The sequence below is a fragment of the Centropristis striata genome, chromosome 9 (assembly GCF_030273125.1).
Source record: "Centropristis striata isolate RG_2023a ecotype Rhode Island chromosome 9, C.striata_1.0, whole genome shotgun sequence".
NCBI lineage: Eukaryota > Metazoa > Chordata > Actinopteri > Perciformes > Serranidae > Centropristis > Centropristis striata.
Genome location: NC_081525.1, coordinates 8,559,627 through 8,575,632, shown reverse-complemented (window position 1 = coordinate 8,575,632; position 16,006 = coordinate 8,559,627). Strand labels below are relative to the sequence as shown.

The 16,006-nt window shown below is 38.6% G+C and overlaps 1 protein-coding gene across 1 annotated transcript; it reads right to left on the bottom strand.

Moving 5' to 3' along the window:
• Positions 1–459: 459 nt before the first annotated feature.
• LOC131977808 (regulator of G-protein signaling 21-like) lies at positions 460–15,337 on the bottom strand. The gene is made up of 5 exons (XM_059341251.1): positions 15,287–15,337; positions 14,537–14,589; positions 6,516–6,577; positions 1,620–1,786; positions 460–1,342 (listed from the first exon to the last, which is right to left on the bottom strand). Exons 1-5 carry the CDS (start codon positions 15,335–15,337, stop codon positions 1,166–1,168), a joined length of 510 nt encoding a protein of 169 aa, XP_059197234.1. The 3' UTR covers positions 460–1,165.
• Between the last annotated feature and the right edge of the window lie 669 nt (positions 15,338–16,006).

Sequence of the window (16,006 nt, the reverse complement as noted above, 5' to 3'; positions counted from 1 at the left end):
TTTCTTCTGAAGTACTTATGCGATTCCTGCTATAGATTTGACTGATTTTGTTGATGTGTTGGATGCAATAAGTGCCTGTATAATATTTTTCTTATCTTGCTTTGTTCCCTGTGTGGGAGCAGCAGACAGAGAGGTCCAGCTCTGCTCTGATTGGTCCAGTCTGATTGAACTTTAATCATGCAGATCACAACTAGCCTGTGTAGTACTTGTTCTGCTTTGTGATGGTGATTTGGCAATGCATGATTTCTCCAAGATGAAAATGTTGCTCTATCGAAATTAAAATATCTGTGTTTTTTATCTTTTGGCTTCAGTTTGCGTTTTGATCCAGCACCTGTGGAAGTTTTTTTTTGATGTGCATACCCTGCATGCTGTTTGCTTTTAATCATCATAATCAGCAACAACAGCTGCAGGACTAGTCCAACAATAACAACACGGCAGAGTTTTAATTCAAAAACAATATTTACTGTCAAAAAATAACTTATTTAAAAGCAGGGAGAATGGGATGCTTTAAAGTTGCAGTGATTATACTTTCATGTGGTGTGTATCCAACAAAAACAAACTTACAAGGGTGGTAAATCACAGACAAAATACAGTGCTTATTATTCAGAAATACAAACAAGATAAGAGGATCCCATACAAGCACACAGTGTTAATGTTATATAGGAGGAAAGAAATATAACGATACAAACTGAATTTTAACTGATGATGATACACTTTCATGGGTAATTTTGGGCAGTTGACATTCAAAATTGGACCCTCCATAAAATAAAAATGACTGATTAAAATGAATTTGATAGAACAAATGTGTAATTTACGCACACACATTGTTAAAAGAATTACCGTTGAGACCTGTCTTTCCATCCAAATGTCAACCTTTTAGAGCTTCTCAGCCTTTTTCTTAATTCTTGGCCTTTTCTTGTGCCATATAAAACAATTCAAACCAAAATGGACTTCAAGAGCTGCTTAATGCATCATTTAGATCATGTTTGGCTTTTAGATCCCGTCTGTCGTCGTGGCGACAGCTGTGTATCTCCTTTCACTTCTGCTTCCTCTGACAGACAAGCCTTTTTTGTTTAAACTGAGATTCTAAGGAGAGTCGACTGAAGTGAAGAATCAATCATTCAGAGAGGCGTTGGACGAGCCTTTTTTCTTCCTCAGGTTGCTTTCATTGCTGTTCAGCTTGTTCCAGGAGAGCTTGGTACATTTCTGATTTCAGAAATCGCGGATAACAGTCGTTTTCCATCAGGCCGTATATCAGTCTCTGAGCCCTGTCGAAGCAATTTGGCTCCGGCTGTGAGAGATTTTCACTGATTTCTTCTCTCGTCACACAGTCAATGTTTATCTGTGTTTAGAAAACAGCAACTTTTATTTCACTCATGATTTCTTTCTTTTTGGAAATGTTATTCCGCTCTGAAAGTTAACTGCGTGTTCAAATAGCAAAAGAAAAACGTTGAGCAACAAAGAAAGTGAAGGTGGCCTGTAATCATTGTGTTTGATAGTAGAAGTGAATAAAACAGAGACAACATAACATCGCCAGAAAGCAAAGCTGCCAGTTGAGGCTGGCTTTGGAGGTACACAGGTCTCACTTCATTCATGTCTCACTTTACAAAGAGCCGTACCTGTCTAGGCGCATCAACTTCGACAAACTCTGTGTAGATCCTTTTGGCAGCAGACGTCATTTCTGTCTCTCTGGTAATTTTCTTGTAGTCTTCACAGGCGAGCCAAAATAAGAGGTTCTCCTCACTGTATTCGGTCCTCAGAAAGTCCTCAAACACCAGCTGGCCTGCTGCACAGAGGGAGCATGCACACTTTGAAACCAGGAGGATTGATTTCAAACATTTAACTGAAGTGGAATTTCAAGGTTTTTAAGCACCTGGCTAGTCTGCCACATTTTCTCTCTTTTTAACCTTAATTACAGGGTGTCTAGCCTGTGACAAAATATACAGCAATTAAACAGTCAAATAGGGGCAGATGGGCTTAAACTAGAACTACAGAATTAGTCCCCCCCCCCCCCCCCCCATGTGTAACCACATCAACAATTATGCTTTAATGCACAGTTACATAATATGTCATATTTCCCACGTTCTGTACAATTCTGACTGATAATTATGTGTCACTACTTCTATTTTATTTTATTTTATTTTATTTTTTATTGGTGAAATGACGTAACAAACAGGTAACATGAGAGACAAATACACTCCATACACACCATGTGGACCACAAGTAGAGACGGTAGACATACAGCGCGAACAACAACAAAGAAAAACATGAATGATAAACGATTTGCACAGAGGCATCACAGGTGTATGCATGTGTGTGTGTGTGCGTGTGTGTGTGTGTGCGCGTGTGCGCGTGTGTGTATGTGGATGAGGGGTAGATGCTGCGACATATATATAAAAATATATAACATGGCTCATTAATATGTATCACACAATGAAAATAAATAGGCAAACAAAGCAAGAAGCGCTAACGAGAGAAAACAAATAAACAAGAATAAATAAAATAACTAATTAAATAAATTTAAAAAATAAATAATAATAATAATAATAACAAAAAATAGTAATATTAACCCAATGTAAACCAACGCGTCATGACAGTGACAGCCACAACAACATACGTCGCAGTGAGGGGGCGAGGCCAGGCCAGAGCGTCAGGGGGGGGCAGGCCAGGGGACCCCCAAATCGGCCCCAGACTACTACTTCTATTTTATGATAAAAGTGAAAGATAATGACGCCCTAAAGTCCTAAAAGATAACATTTTTAGTCTTGTTATTATCTTGTGATATTAAGACATTTAACATTGTTGTAATCCTATCCTAAAAATCCTTTTTGCTAGGTTTTGCTTGAAGAGGTGCATAAGTTAGATTCACTAAACCCTCAAAGGTGCAGTATGTGATACTGGAGAAAGATAGTTGATTGTTGAGTCCATGCACCACTGAGCAGTCAACTATCTTTCTGCAGAACTTTATTCTACACGACTTTTTAGCTGCATAAGCTCACCATAAACTGCTCATTTCGGCTGCCATTTCAGGAGCTTCGCGGTGCTTGTTGAACATTCAAACATTCTACTTTAACACTGCACTGAAACCTGCAGATGAGTTTAGAAGTCGTGGTATCAGATGACCCGAAACAATTAGAGTAGAGCAGTGTTGCACTGTGGCAGCCATAGACAGAAAGAGGGAATAGTCTGACATGAAGTTAAATGTTAAAAAATGACTAATGTGGGAGGCAGTCTGAGGGGACGTGACAGTCATGCAGAGAATATTGCAGTGCAACAGAGGATAGAGCTGGACATGAGTGGGCATTAGAAGCCTCAGGCAGCTGTCAGAGAACTGTCAATCTACTGAAGTGTACAAGCTGCTGTACTGACGTATGTCAACAAAAATACAATCTAAAGACTGCAGGAAACTGCTAAATTTGTAAAGAAGAAGAATACGGTGTACAGACATTTAATTTTCTATTAAGTCTTGATTATTCATTCATTCATTCTCCTTAACTGCTTCTCCGAACTGAACTAATCTGAAATTGGACGAGAGGAGGGATACACCCTGGACAGGTCTTTTTAAAATATTAAGTCATAGTTCACCTGTTAAGACATGCAACCTATCTGTTTGTGACTCATAGGACAGGTCTGATCCACTAAACACAAGAAAATTGTTGAATGCAAAAGATTATCTTAAATCTTTCACATGTGTCACTTGGACACAAATCTGTTTGCATGAATAACTCTTACATGAGGTCAATTGATCTAGTGTACACAAGATTGAAGACTGAAATTAGCATGCTAAACAGCTAGCCCTTGTACATCCTGTTGTGTAATATCACTTTTACCTCGAGAGGCGGTAGGTCACTGTAGCATGAAGAAGTAGATGTTGCAACCATGGACGGTAAAAATAATGAACGTAGTGACCGTGACGTCACCCATTGGTTTGTGGCGCGTTGGAAGCATCGAGTTCAGTGTTACACTCGTCACCATCTTGTGTCGCCATCTTGTTTCTGATACGGGGAGCAGACCATATTTGGACTGTGGAGGAGCGAGAGGGATCTGATCACTGACTACAGCCTCTCTACACCTCAACCTGACTGAGAGAAGCCGCTGCTAATTCATGTTAGCATTAGCTGTAGCATGAACTGGGATGTTCATTTTGGCTAGCAAAAACAAAAACTAAATGTATGTTAATTACCAAAGAAAAATGAACAGCGACTCCTTGGAGTGTCTGTTAGTCCAACCAAACGCTGAACAAGACATTTTTAATAAACAAAACGTTCAAATAAACTGTCATTAAGTAAAAATACAGTGTGAAAGGGTCAAACTTATGAGACCAAACCGGTAAACGTCCTTTTTTATATGTATATAACGTTAAATATAACTTAATTGACACGTTGCCGTGGATACACATTGTTCTGCTTCTCTCCTGATGACGACTCGCCTTGTTAGAGACCTGTCAATCAAAGGTAGCCACGCCCCAAATCATATGATTCTTTATCTTCTATTTTCTTCTAAATTGGACCATTATTTACACTATTAACTTAAATTGTCTTGAAGAAGATTTTTAACTAGAAATTGAGACCACATTTTCTGAGGTAATAAATCAAGTGAGAACTTTTTTTCATTTTGTATTGAAATGTATGGGCCGAAATGCTTTTGCAGCCGCTGTCAGCACCCCCTGCTGGAATTTTCGGTAGAATGCAGCTTAAGGCACTTCCTGGTTTGCCTCCCTGCTCAGACACGGAGGTTGGCGCCAGGCGGCAACATTATCTGTGTTTCCATCAACAAAGTTTCGATGCACATTGAGAAGATTCTCAAGAGAAAAGCTTGATGGAAACACCAAAGTACGAAAAAACGTTCAAAAATGCGCATAAAAGTTTTACGCTCACTTGAGGTGGTTTTTGTCTTTTTTCGGGTTGTTTTTTTTTCCAAAAATAGTTAATTTGTTTGGTTATTTAGTTTAGTTTACTAAGTGTACTGTACAGCAGCGGCTGCCACATGTCAACTATGTGTTTAATTTCGTAAAATATCATTAAAATACCGCTGCATAGGTTTTTGTAGGAAATCCTACTAACCCCTTCATGAGAATATGGAGCATCATGCATCATGATTCATCCTGGAAGACTATGAGATGAGGCTATACATTGAATGCATTATTATTATTATTATTATTATTTTAATCAATATCAGTATGTCTAATATCAAGCGCAGGAGTGCAATGAACCTTTTTCTAAATGCTACCTCAGCAGATCAAATTTTTGTTTTCTCTTCACTTTATGTTATCAAAAGATTTCTGACCTTGTGCTTGTTACAAGAGAACCTTGCTTACTGCAAACTGCCATGATCAAGGTCTTTCTTTTTTCAAAAGGAGACACAATACACGGGCACACAGGGATGTAAAAATGGATGAAAATAGCTTTAAACTAATACGCTCTTTTTAAAGAAATCTGGGTATTTTAAGGGGAAAATCATAAGAGCAATGCACCGTAGCTAAAGGTTAGGCCTTTCTGTTATCTTTCACTCACATTCCCTCTTCCTGAACATATTCCTTGTTAGCTCAAAGAAGTCACTGAACAAAGAGACAGCGCAGCAACCTGCCAGGTATTGTGGTGGATGTCTGGAGGCGCTTTTAACTTCAAAACCAAACCTTGCATCCCGATGTGCCTTGCCTCAGCATCATATAATTGCACACACCTATATTCCTTGTTATCTTCTACTCCCACCCATTACCTGTTGTTGCGGGAGAATTCATGGAGCTGTGATTCTAACGCAGGTGTAAAATACTTAGCACGTCTTCTGGGAGCACAAACAAACAGCTAACTGGGAGCACCGGTGTTATTCTCACAAATTGCTTTGCATAAATCACAGCTGGCGCTCTGACAGTAATTGACAGAAAACAAAATATGTCCAGGGGCCGCTTGTTCCCGTCTACAAATCTCTCTCAGCCCATATCTGAGCTTTCAATCACAACAGAGTCTATCCTTTAAAATCGCACTGGATGTAAAGGTATGAATGCCATCAAATGGCCACAGCTTACCGATTTATTATACGTGCCACTGCATTTCTTCAATGGAGCAACTGGGATGGAAGACAAAATTTATCTTCGGGGGGACAGTTAATCTTCACACAGGAGACAACGGGCTGAAATATTACAGATCAGCTGAATTCATTTCAGTAAAGTAATGAGAGAAGAGAGACGGCAGAAAGAGAGCTAGAAAGAACCCATCTGCCCCTTTAGTCAATTTTCAAATAGAGGCCGGGAATATGGTCAGTGAGCGCCAGCTTTATAAATGAATAAACGCTGGCTGGAATCACCCTATCTACCCTGGCAGCTCAGATTAGACCTCTTATCTCTGCGAGTGTCGTCCTCCCTAAATATATCTCCAAATGGATTTGATGAACTTAAAGGAAGAATATATCCTCGATCCTCCTAAAGAAGCCTGGAGGTGATTCAAGATGATATGCGGGGCCGAGCAGAGAGCATTTTGACAAAAGACTGAGAGGAGAAAAGCCATATGTGAGCTTACTTTTGCACTCCAGAAGATGGTTGATTGACTCTCCCCATGCCATAACCTCATCAACAGGAGCCCTGCAGAGCAAAAACATCTTAAATATTGTCAGCTTGTCAAACAGGAATACACATTTTATCACATCTTTACAGAATAAGGTCACCTGTCAGCTAAAACTCATAATAACGTTGGTTGATGAATGACTCACTCAACTGTCATTTTTTCAATAAACATAAACCAAAATCAAACATGCAGGCAGAGATTCTCTGCATATACAGACCCTGCTGTGGGTCATAAGGGATGATTGAGAGGGATAGTCTATACATTTATTTTATTTTTTACTTTTTTTTCTTTTAAAGAAAATCCTGCATAGAATTAATAACACAATTTTGTGAATCCTGCATTACATTTTTATTTTAGTAAACATAGAGAGGTAAAATCTACCTGATTAACAAAAATAAAGGTACTCATTATGTTGTTTTCTAGTGCTTTACTACTTTATGCAATGTATCATTCTATTACTATAAGTAACATACAGTGAGTAGTTTAATATTGTTGGGAAGCTTAATCTGCAATCAAACATTGCATTGCATGAGGTTATATATATATTAGTTAAATCTGTATGATGTGAGGAGTAATTAAAGATTTTAAATAAATGGAGTGATGCAAAAAGTGCTGTCATTACCTTTTGAAATGTAGTAAAAGACATGGAGAAAATTGAAAGTTAAATACCTAATTAGTATAAGTAAATGGTTAATTTCAGTAATTGCATATTAGGGTGTAATTTAAAATTTGTATGTTTCACTGAGCACATCATGGTCTACCTGATTGATTTAATAAACTTGTTTATTTTTTTTTAAATATCAGTATCAGAAATACTTTATTGATCCCCAGGCGGGAAATTGCTTTGTTACAGCTGCTGTATAAGAACAGAATAGAAAATAATTCTGTAAATAAAATAAAGGTAAAAGAGCATTCTACACTAATATACAACAATATAAATACAAATAGAAATATAAAAAATAGAATAAATTTGAAGTAAATAGAGATATGTACAATATTATAATACTCACTGCGGACTGGGTTCACTAACCTTTTGCTAAAAATTGTACTTCTGTACTTCTGTTTAATTGTAGCTTGTCTGCCAAACCATCCCTTTGTTCTTAAATAGGATTAAAAATGAATGATCTCTTCGGGGTTTGTTGCAGCTGATTCAGATAAGAATACGTCAGAGCAGTGGATGTAATACAAGGAATTACAGCAAGAGAACAAGCTCAAAAGAGCAGCAAATAAATTATAAAGAAGCAGCATCTGCACTGACACAGCTGGAGTGGCTGTGCAAGAGCTATTCACATAATCTGATGTGTGGACGGGATAACAGCGACTGTACAGAATGTGTCTGTGACATACATAAACATGTAAGCAGCAGCAGACACAGCAGCTTCTGTGTGAAAGGTTTACCGATTTTTATCTCAAATCTGTGGCAACTCTCCAGAATTCTGCTGAAGAATTCGGCTTATTAGTCAAGTCGTAATCCCCATAGGCCCAATAGAAAACCCAGAAATGTTGAGTACCCTAAAGTTTTATTGCAGAAATGTCATCTATAGGCCTAATGGATGGAATTTAACTTGGTTGCTAAAAGTTGCACTTTGGGCAATTTGCATAATTAGCATAATAAGACAATAAAGTAAAGACACCACAGGTGAATAGGGTAAAAAAAAATTAAATAATACATATCACCATGAAACTTTCTCAGTTGATTACTTATGTTAAGACGAGAAAAAAATGTATTGCATGTTTTTAGTATTTTAATGTTTACATATGCAAATGAGGCCATAACTCATCAAATATGCGCTCATTTGCATACAGACCAAATCAGATCGTTTGATAAAGTCATGCTCAAAATATTTTTTCCAGGTGTCAACATGTATACTTGGGGGTCTGAGTTGGTGAAAACCTTTCTGGAACCTGGTCAGGAGGCAGTGTTGACCTATGGAAGGACGGATTAAGAAATGAAGTGCCCTGTGCAAAATAACTATATAACAGCATGCACACACACACAAACCCACAAGAACTATATACAATAATTATATACAACATGCACATATTTCAACACATTTCTGGGTTCAAGAAATTACGACTAGACCACTTCACAATACGTATAAGTATTCTTAAGGAAATGCACAATACTCCTTCCTACCTTCCGAGCCACACCCAGCAGCGAGGGCTGCCTGTGGGTGCAGCTCAGCACCCTTTGTCAACAAACAAGTAATGCTATTGCTAATGTTTTAGCATGCCTTTGCAACCTTTAACTTGGGCAACACCCTGCCCAGCAACCTTGCAATTCCACACACATGTTCACACATGGTTTCTTTCTGGCGTATCACTGAGCCAGCAGCACCAGGCTGACCTCGCCAGCTAGTCATCAGCACCAGTACCTGGAACAAGACTGCTCCAAGCACCGCAGTCCAGCAGCCTGCCTCATCAAATGAACACTGCTGACTGAGTGTCACGCTGTTCTTTCTGCTGTGACAGCTGTCTGACTGACTTAGAAGAAGTGACTGGAGCTGATGTGTGTGGCTACACATATCACTTATTGATATATAAAAAAGTCCTTGCAGAGTTTACAGAGACTGAGTTCCATGCACTTTTCGTCTGATTCTGTTACTCATTCAGTGGCAGTTTGTCTGTGACAAGGTCGTTTGAAATGTCCTCTAAATAAAGATAAGCCATTAGACATATATTGACACTCTCCTGTGGTGATGGGTGAGTTTCTTGTCTTTATTTTATCTGTTTCTAATTTCTAACCGTCTCATATTAATGGCGTGTTTGAAGTCCAAGAGGTGAAGTGAGGAAGTGTTCATGAAGCCTGGACCAGGATGAATGAGGCCAGATGACTGGGACAGAACATATCGGCATATCCTGGGCAGCATATTAAAGCCAGGCCAATTTGGAAATGCCAAAAACTACAATGGCCACTTGAAGCTTCAAAAGGAAGGCAATCGTCATTGACCCCCATATTAAAATACCCAAATTTACTGCAGAAAAAAATGTTTAGAGCCTGGTCAAAACAGTTATGGACCATATAGCTTATTTCCTTCATAATAAATATAAGGGGGTGAATTATTCAGCGCTACCTCTTTTTAAGAGAGTCCCCATTTTTTGGATTTGATGGGAGTTAAAAGGAGTCAGACAATGCCATGGCTCTTTGGAAACCCATGGCTGACATCATGGACTATGTCCATAAGTCTTTGGACCACACCAGTTAAGACGCCAAATTGGGCGCGCGCCGTAAAGTGTGTGTAATTGTCTTGTACTGTCTACATAGCGAGGACCATAATAATTATTAAACAAACAGAATGAGGACATATTTCAAAAGTGAGGACATTTCAGCGAGTCCTCACTTCTTCAAAGGACTGTTTCAACATTAAGGTTAAGGGTGATGGTTAAGGTTAGGGAAAGGGCCTAAGGAATGCATTGTGTCAATGAGGGTCCTCACAAGGATAAGTGTATGTTGTCTGCAGATGTACAAACTCAGACATACTCAGCAGCACATTTTAGCCATGTTCCAAAGGCAGAGAAGTACATTCTAAATGTTTCTAGTTCGTTAGTTTGCTTTGAATTTCAGATTTAGCTCACTTGCCTGAATTCCTCAATTCTGTTATCCAAAAAAAATAAAATAAGAAGAAGAATAATAAGAAAATGTGATTTCCATCTTGACAAGAAAAAGTAATTGCTTGAAAGTAATTCCTTCAATGAAGTTGTATGAAAACGCTACAAAGTTCTTGATTTGGGCCGCTCTTTTTAAGAGAAACACTATCAAGAAGTCCCTCTGAAGTAAGGGACAAGGCATCAGAGGAAAGGCTACATCCTAATGCAGCCACACAGCTTTGGATTGCATCATACAGAGCGAAGATTCAGCTCAAAGAATTCTCCCTCGTCTTTGGACCTTTTTCATGTTTTCTTAGGGAGGAAAGGAAGGAAAGGAAAGAGAGCTGGAGGCATACTGAGAAACACAGACACACAGAGGGAAAAACTTCCAATAGAAACGGCACAGATCACAGGAGCCCCATCAGAAACACTTGCTCACAAACTCGCAGACAAGAGAGAACCATCCGCAAAACACATCCCAGTTTTATTTTAGCAACATGCTTTTTGCCTGGGCGAGATCAGAGAGAGTCTGTCATTACCGAAGAACAAGGCGGACCGGAGGGGGAAGTAAAACATTCAAAATGTTCAACAGTCTCAAAATCCTCAGCGCCAGCCAGCCAGCCAGTTTGTCCAAAGTCTCGAAGCTTAAAGCCAATTTGGAGCTCATACTTACAACATGTGTTTTCTGTTGCCAAAAAGACTGAAGTGTGTGCCGTGACTGCAAGTAGTTGAATATGCGTGCAACTCACTCTGATCCTTAACTGCCCAAACTTCTTTTTTTTCTCCCCTACTTGACAAACCCCACAGGTACAAGCCCATGCATGTTGAAGAGGAGCGCAGGCAGGCTCAAGGTTTACACAAATGTCAGCTTTCACTGTTTAACCTCAAACTCCCTCAAAAAAATTGGAAAAATAGGTTTTACCTCAGCATTTTGCTCTCTGAAGACAGCAGCTGTGCAAGCCTTATGAAAGTTTAAAATAAAACAAGTCTTTAAGCAAATCAGGAGTTTACAATGCAAAGTAGCAAGAGATAGAATTCAGGACTGTGAACTGAACCCTGCCCTGATAACACTGCTGGAGGCCTGCACATCTGTTGGACTTGTATTCAGCTTGAAGTTATTCATGTATCACTTTGGATGTGTGCACATTTAGCAATGAGGTGGCAAGGTCAATTTACAAACATTTTTCATACTGACAGGAAGTACAACACAGTATTCTATTATCTATTATACATACATATAAAGGGTAAATATATATTTAATTCACCCAACAAGATTACTTTAAGGTTGCAGTGGCAACACATTTGCTCCAGACAGCTTATAAAAGTAGAGGCTATCTTGGTTAACCCTCTATGGTATGCATTATGATGCCAGTTAGGAAAAAATGTTTGGATTTTTTTTTTTGTCTTACAATAGACTGAATAAACATAATCTGAAAAAAATTTAAAATTGTTTTTTTGTGGAAGCTTTTGCACTGTACCATAATGGTGCAAAAGTGAAAAAGAAAGTTTTTAAAATTAATCTTAACATAATTTATTTAATAAACATGTGTAAAAGATTCAGTAGCTTCAACAGGGTACAATACATAACCTTTTAAATTTAAAAACATTTTAAAAGGAACTTTTTTAACCGGTTTCTTGTCTGAGTGTTGCCTGTATAGGCAACATTGTACCATTGAACCATTGAACGACCCATTGAAATGATTGTCTTGAACAGTCTAAGTGTATGAAACTACCAAAAATTAAGGTTGACTCACCTATCAGTTGTAATATATTTTTTTCCAGATGGAAAAGGGCCACGAAATTACGTTTTGAGTGATTTTTTGTGCTGCAAAATGGCAAAGCTGTTTACTTTGGAAAACTCTGAAAAATTGGGTTTCAATATGGCCTCCTGGAGGTCATGTGACAAATTAAAGCATTGCTATTGGTTCCCTATAGTCTTCCCTCTTTTTTAAAGTATTGCATCACTCAAAAAGATGCATTGTAGAAATTTGACAGGCCATCAATGGGTATGTTGCCTTTGGGCAACACTGTACCATAGTTATCCAAAGTGGATAAAGAAAGCTATGTATTGTCACAGATTGGATACAGGTAGTTTGTACATCCCCCAATTCCTTTTCCTCAGCTGCTGCTCACATCCTTTTGCCGAGCAGGTGAGATCGGCATGGAGGAGTCGAGGCTACAGGCATTTAACAGAATAAGATATTCCTGCCTTAGACATTTGAAGAGGAATTGCATTAAATATGAATTGGGGCACAGCTGCATCAACTGGCCATTGTCTCAACTCTGTTATATATCATGAGTATCTCTGTTTGCAGTTCTATTTGACTGATTTGCTTAAAAAAAAAAATCCACATTCTGCCAAACTTTACAGAGCAGATTATATCAAACCATACATTTCCTCTAAATCTGAATGTACAAAAAAGCTGTTTAAATGTATAACAACTGTAAAATGCATGAGATGTTGCTTTAAAAAAAAAAGATATACATCAGGTTTAAAGCATTTGCCTATGCAACTATACATTTATACATAAATTATTTTAAAAAAGGTCTTGGTTGCTGAAAAGACTTTTGCAAAAGATACACCAGTGGTGTTTTCGCAGCTGGCGAGTTAAGAAGCGAGGATATGAGGAGGCAGAAAATTGGCGAATAAAATCTGGGGATTATAACCAAGAGCTACAGAAGCACAGGTGAGAAATGTGTATTTGAGAAGGGAAAATAATCCTGCAAAATTCAAAGCACAGTGCTTCATGAAAAAAAAAAAAAACCCTTTTCCTCACGTGGCTATGTGAAAAGTGAAAACAGCTGCATACTGGCATTCCTCATAGTTAACTATGGTTATTATTCATTCCTTTTCTTTTTATATATATATTTCATTAAAGGTCCCATGAGAATGGATCATTATTTAATGGGATCTGTTTCCTGTGGAAGCAGGACAGTGAGAGATCCATCTCAAGAGTAAAGCAACGGGTTATGAATTATGGAGCAAGAGAGGCGGTTTGGTTTGGCAGGAGAACTAGAAAGGAATGATTTCCAAAAAACTCTGTAATAACTTCATTGGCTGGATGTTTTAGTTACACCTGCACTGTAAACAATTGTCTTGTAAATTAACAGTAAAATACTGGCAGCAGGGTTGCCAGCGTTCTACTGTTAATTTTACAGTTCCTCTACTGTTATCTACTTTACAGTATGTTACTGTGATAAAACCACATAATGAATTACAGTAAAATCCTGTATTTCATTGATTTTTACAGTAGACTAAAACACAGTATAGTGCTGAAGCTAGTGTATACAATGCAGTCATATTTGGTAAATAGAGCATATTACTGTCTGAAAGCCAATTACTATGAACTAAGCACTGTCTTCACTGTAACCTCAGTAATTTTAATATACCATATACTGAATGAGTTAGTTAGGACTTAGAAAATATCATATATATATTTCATATATTTTATGGGAAATGGCAAGCTACCTACAAATATTGCCCAGAATGCATTGTTTTCATAATACCTTTTTAATGGAAAACAGTATGTTACTGTCACAATTTGGCTGTTTTCTTACAGCAATTTGTTACAGTGTGCAGTACAGTGTGTGGGATAAATAAAGTAATCAATCAATCAATCAATCAATCTATCTATCTATCTATCTATCTATCTATCTATCTATCTATCTATCTATCTATCTATCTATCTATCTATCTATCTATCTATCTATCTATCTATCTATGTATCTATCTATCTATCTATCTATCTATCTATCTATCTATCTATCTATCTATCTATCTATCTTTCTATCTATCTATCTATCTATCCATCTTAAGATTGGGGAAAGAACAGATACTGGAAAATAAACTTTGATTAAGTTATGGGAAGGGTTAAACACTAAAACATCTGGGCCATATTAAGAAAATATATCAATAAAAGTCAGATGTGAATCATCCAACATGCCAACTTCTACACCTTTATTTTCCATGTTGTTACTTCATGCACTGACACTCAACCTTGGCACTGGATGTAGATCTCGAGTTGCATAATTGTCCAATAAAGATGCAATTCCTATGTTTACTGTCCTGAATTCCATCCCATAAGGTTTTCCCACCAGTGTCCAAAAAGAGGATAACTCCAAGTTACCTCAACAATTAAAGTATATCCCACCTTCTACACTGTTACAACCACACTTCAGGCAGATAACAAGGGAGAAGGCTTATTTTAACATACAGTTCCTGCCTTTGAGACCTCTGAATTGATCATATATGCTCTGCTTGGCAGGCACTGCAGGATTCTTCAGCCATTCAAGGCTGCACTACTCACCTCTGGTTATGGCACCATATGTCCTTAGCATGTTATTGGGACCTGGTTCCTTTGCATGAACATGGACAGCTGCAAGAAAACCTTTGACCCAGTTCACACAGAACTCCCATGAGCATCAAGCTCTCCAGAGACAACTGGTGGTAGAAAGAAGCAGATGCTCAAGAATCAGGGAGAGGTGTGGTGCAATGTCCTCATCTAACATAGAGACAGAGAGAGAGAGAGAGAGAGAGAGAGAGAGGTGGGGAGAGGGATGGGGCTATGAAAATGACTGATGGGAGCACAAATGGCAGAGCTGTGATCGCGAGGAAAGGGGGGGAGGGGGGGTGGAGGGAGACGAGGGACAACGCTGACAGCTGAGTGGGCCTACCTGTCCGCCTATCTCTCGTTTTCCGTCTTGATTTGCAAGTCCTCAACGGGACACTTGCCGGGGCCGGCCTGGAAAACAAGAACAGGTGTCATAAAACACCGCTGCGACTGGGATTTGCATCTGTAATGACCCCATTGGAAATGCTGAGAGTATGATGTTCGCAACGAAAACCTGTCAGGTACACGCTCGGAGTGGTATTCATCACCAACTCAGCTGCAACCTATCTGCCTTCCTATCACTTAACCATGATGGAAAACAGCTTTTTCGTCTTCTCGACACAATAACGTGTTGTTTATCTTGGCATTTTCCTCAATGTCCTCAACTTTGTGTTCATTTGTGACAGAATCAGACTGGTATGTTTAATGAACACAGTTTTATATAACACACCTGGTTAAGGCACTGGATGGGTGTAGTTGGAAAAGATTTCACGATGCTGAGCGCCAGGGGTTTAGAAATTCACTCACTTCCAGACTGAGCGACTCACACATCTGAGCTTTCCTGATACCATCAAACATGTTTCATATTTATGACCAGACATCTGCAGGGTAGTGAACAAGCCCTTCAGTGTGTGGGGATCAGAGATTCAGCTCAAGAGAGATAGCCAGTGAAAGCCTTGGTAACAGTGAGATCTCTAACAGGAATTGTCAAAGTCTGTTGACGGATTACTTTTTATTAACCACTCATTCACCCCCATTTATGTTACTTAACCAGTTTCTTGGGCAAGGGAATAACCATTATATTAGTAAACCAAGGATAAAAAGGATATCAATGTAAAAGTAAATGATTTATTATATATACGATAAAATTAGGTACAAATCTATCCATAAAAGCAAGAAGCGTCTGTGTGTGTGTGTGTGTGTGTGTGTGTGTGAGTGTGTGTATATAGCTAGGGCATATCTCGCTGACCTAAGGTTTCGTATGTGGCTTGCACATGGCACGAAGATGTGCATCCTCGATTTTGAAGATTTTTGAAAATATCATTATTTACGTAGGACGTGTTGCGGCATTGCACTGTTTCCGATCGGACGCCTTTTAGGGGAGCTCCACCCCATTGTGTGATAGGCCTACACCTGGTCAGTAACACAATTCGCTCTGGATTTCCACAACTGACTCATCTCATCTGTAAGTCTATTTAGACTACCTATCTTTCAGAGTTTTAAAGTGCGCTACAAGCTTCGATTTCC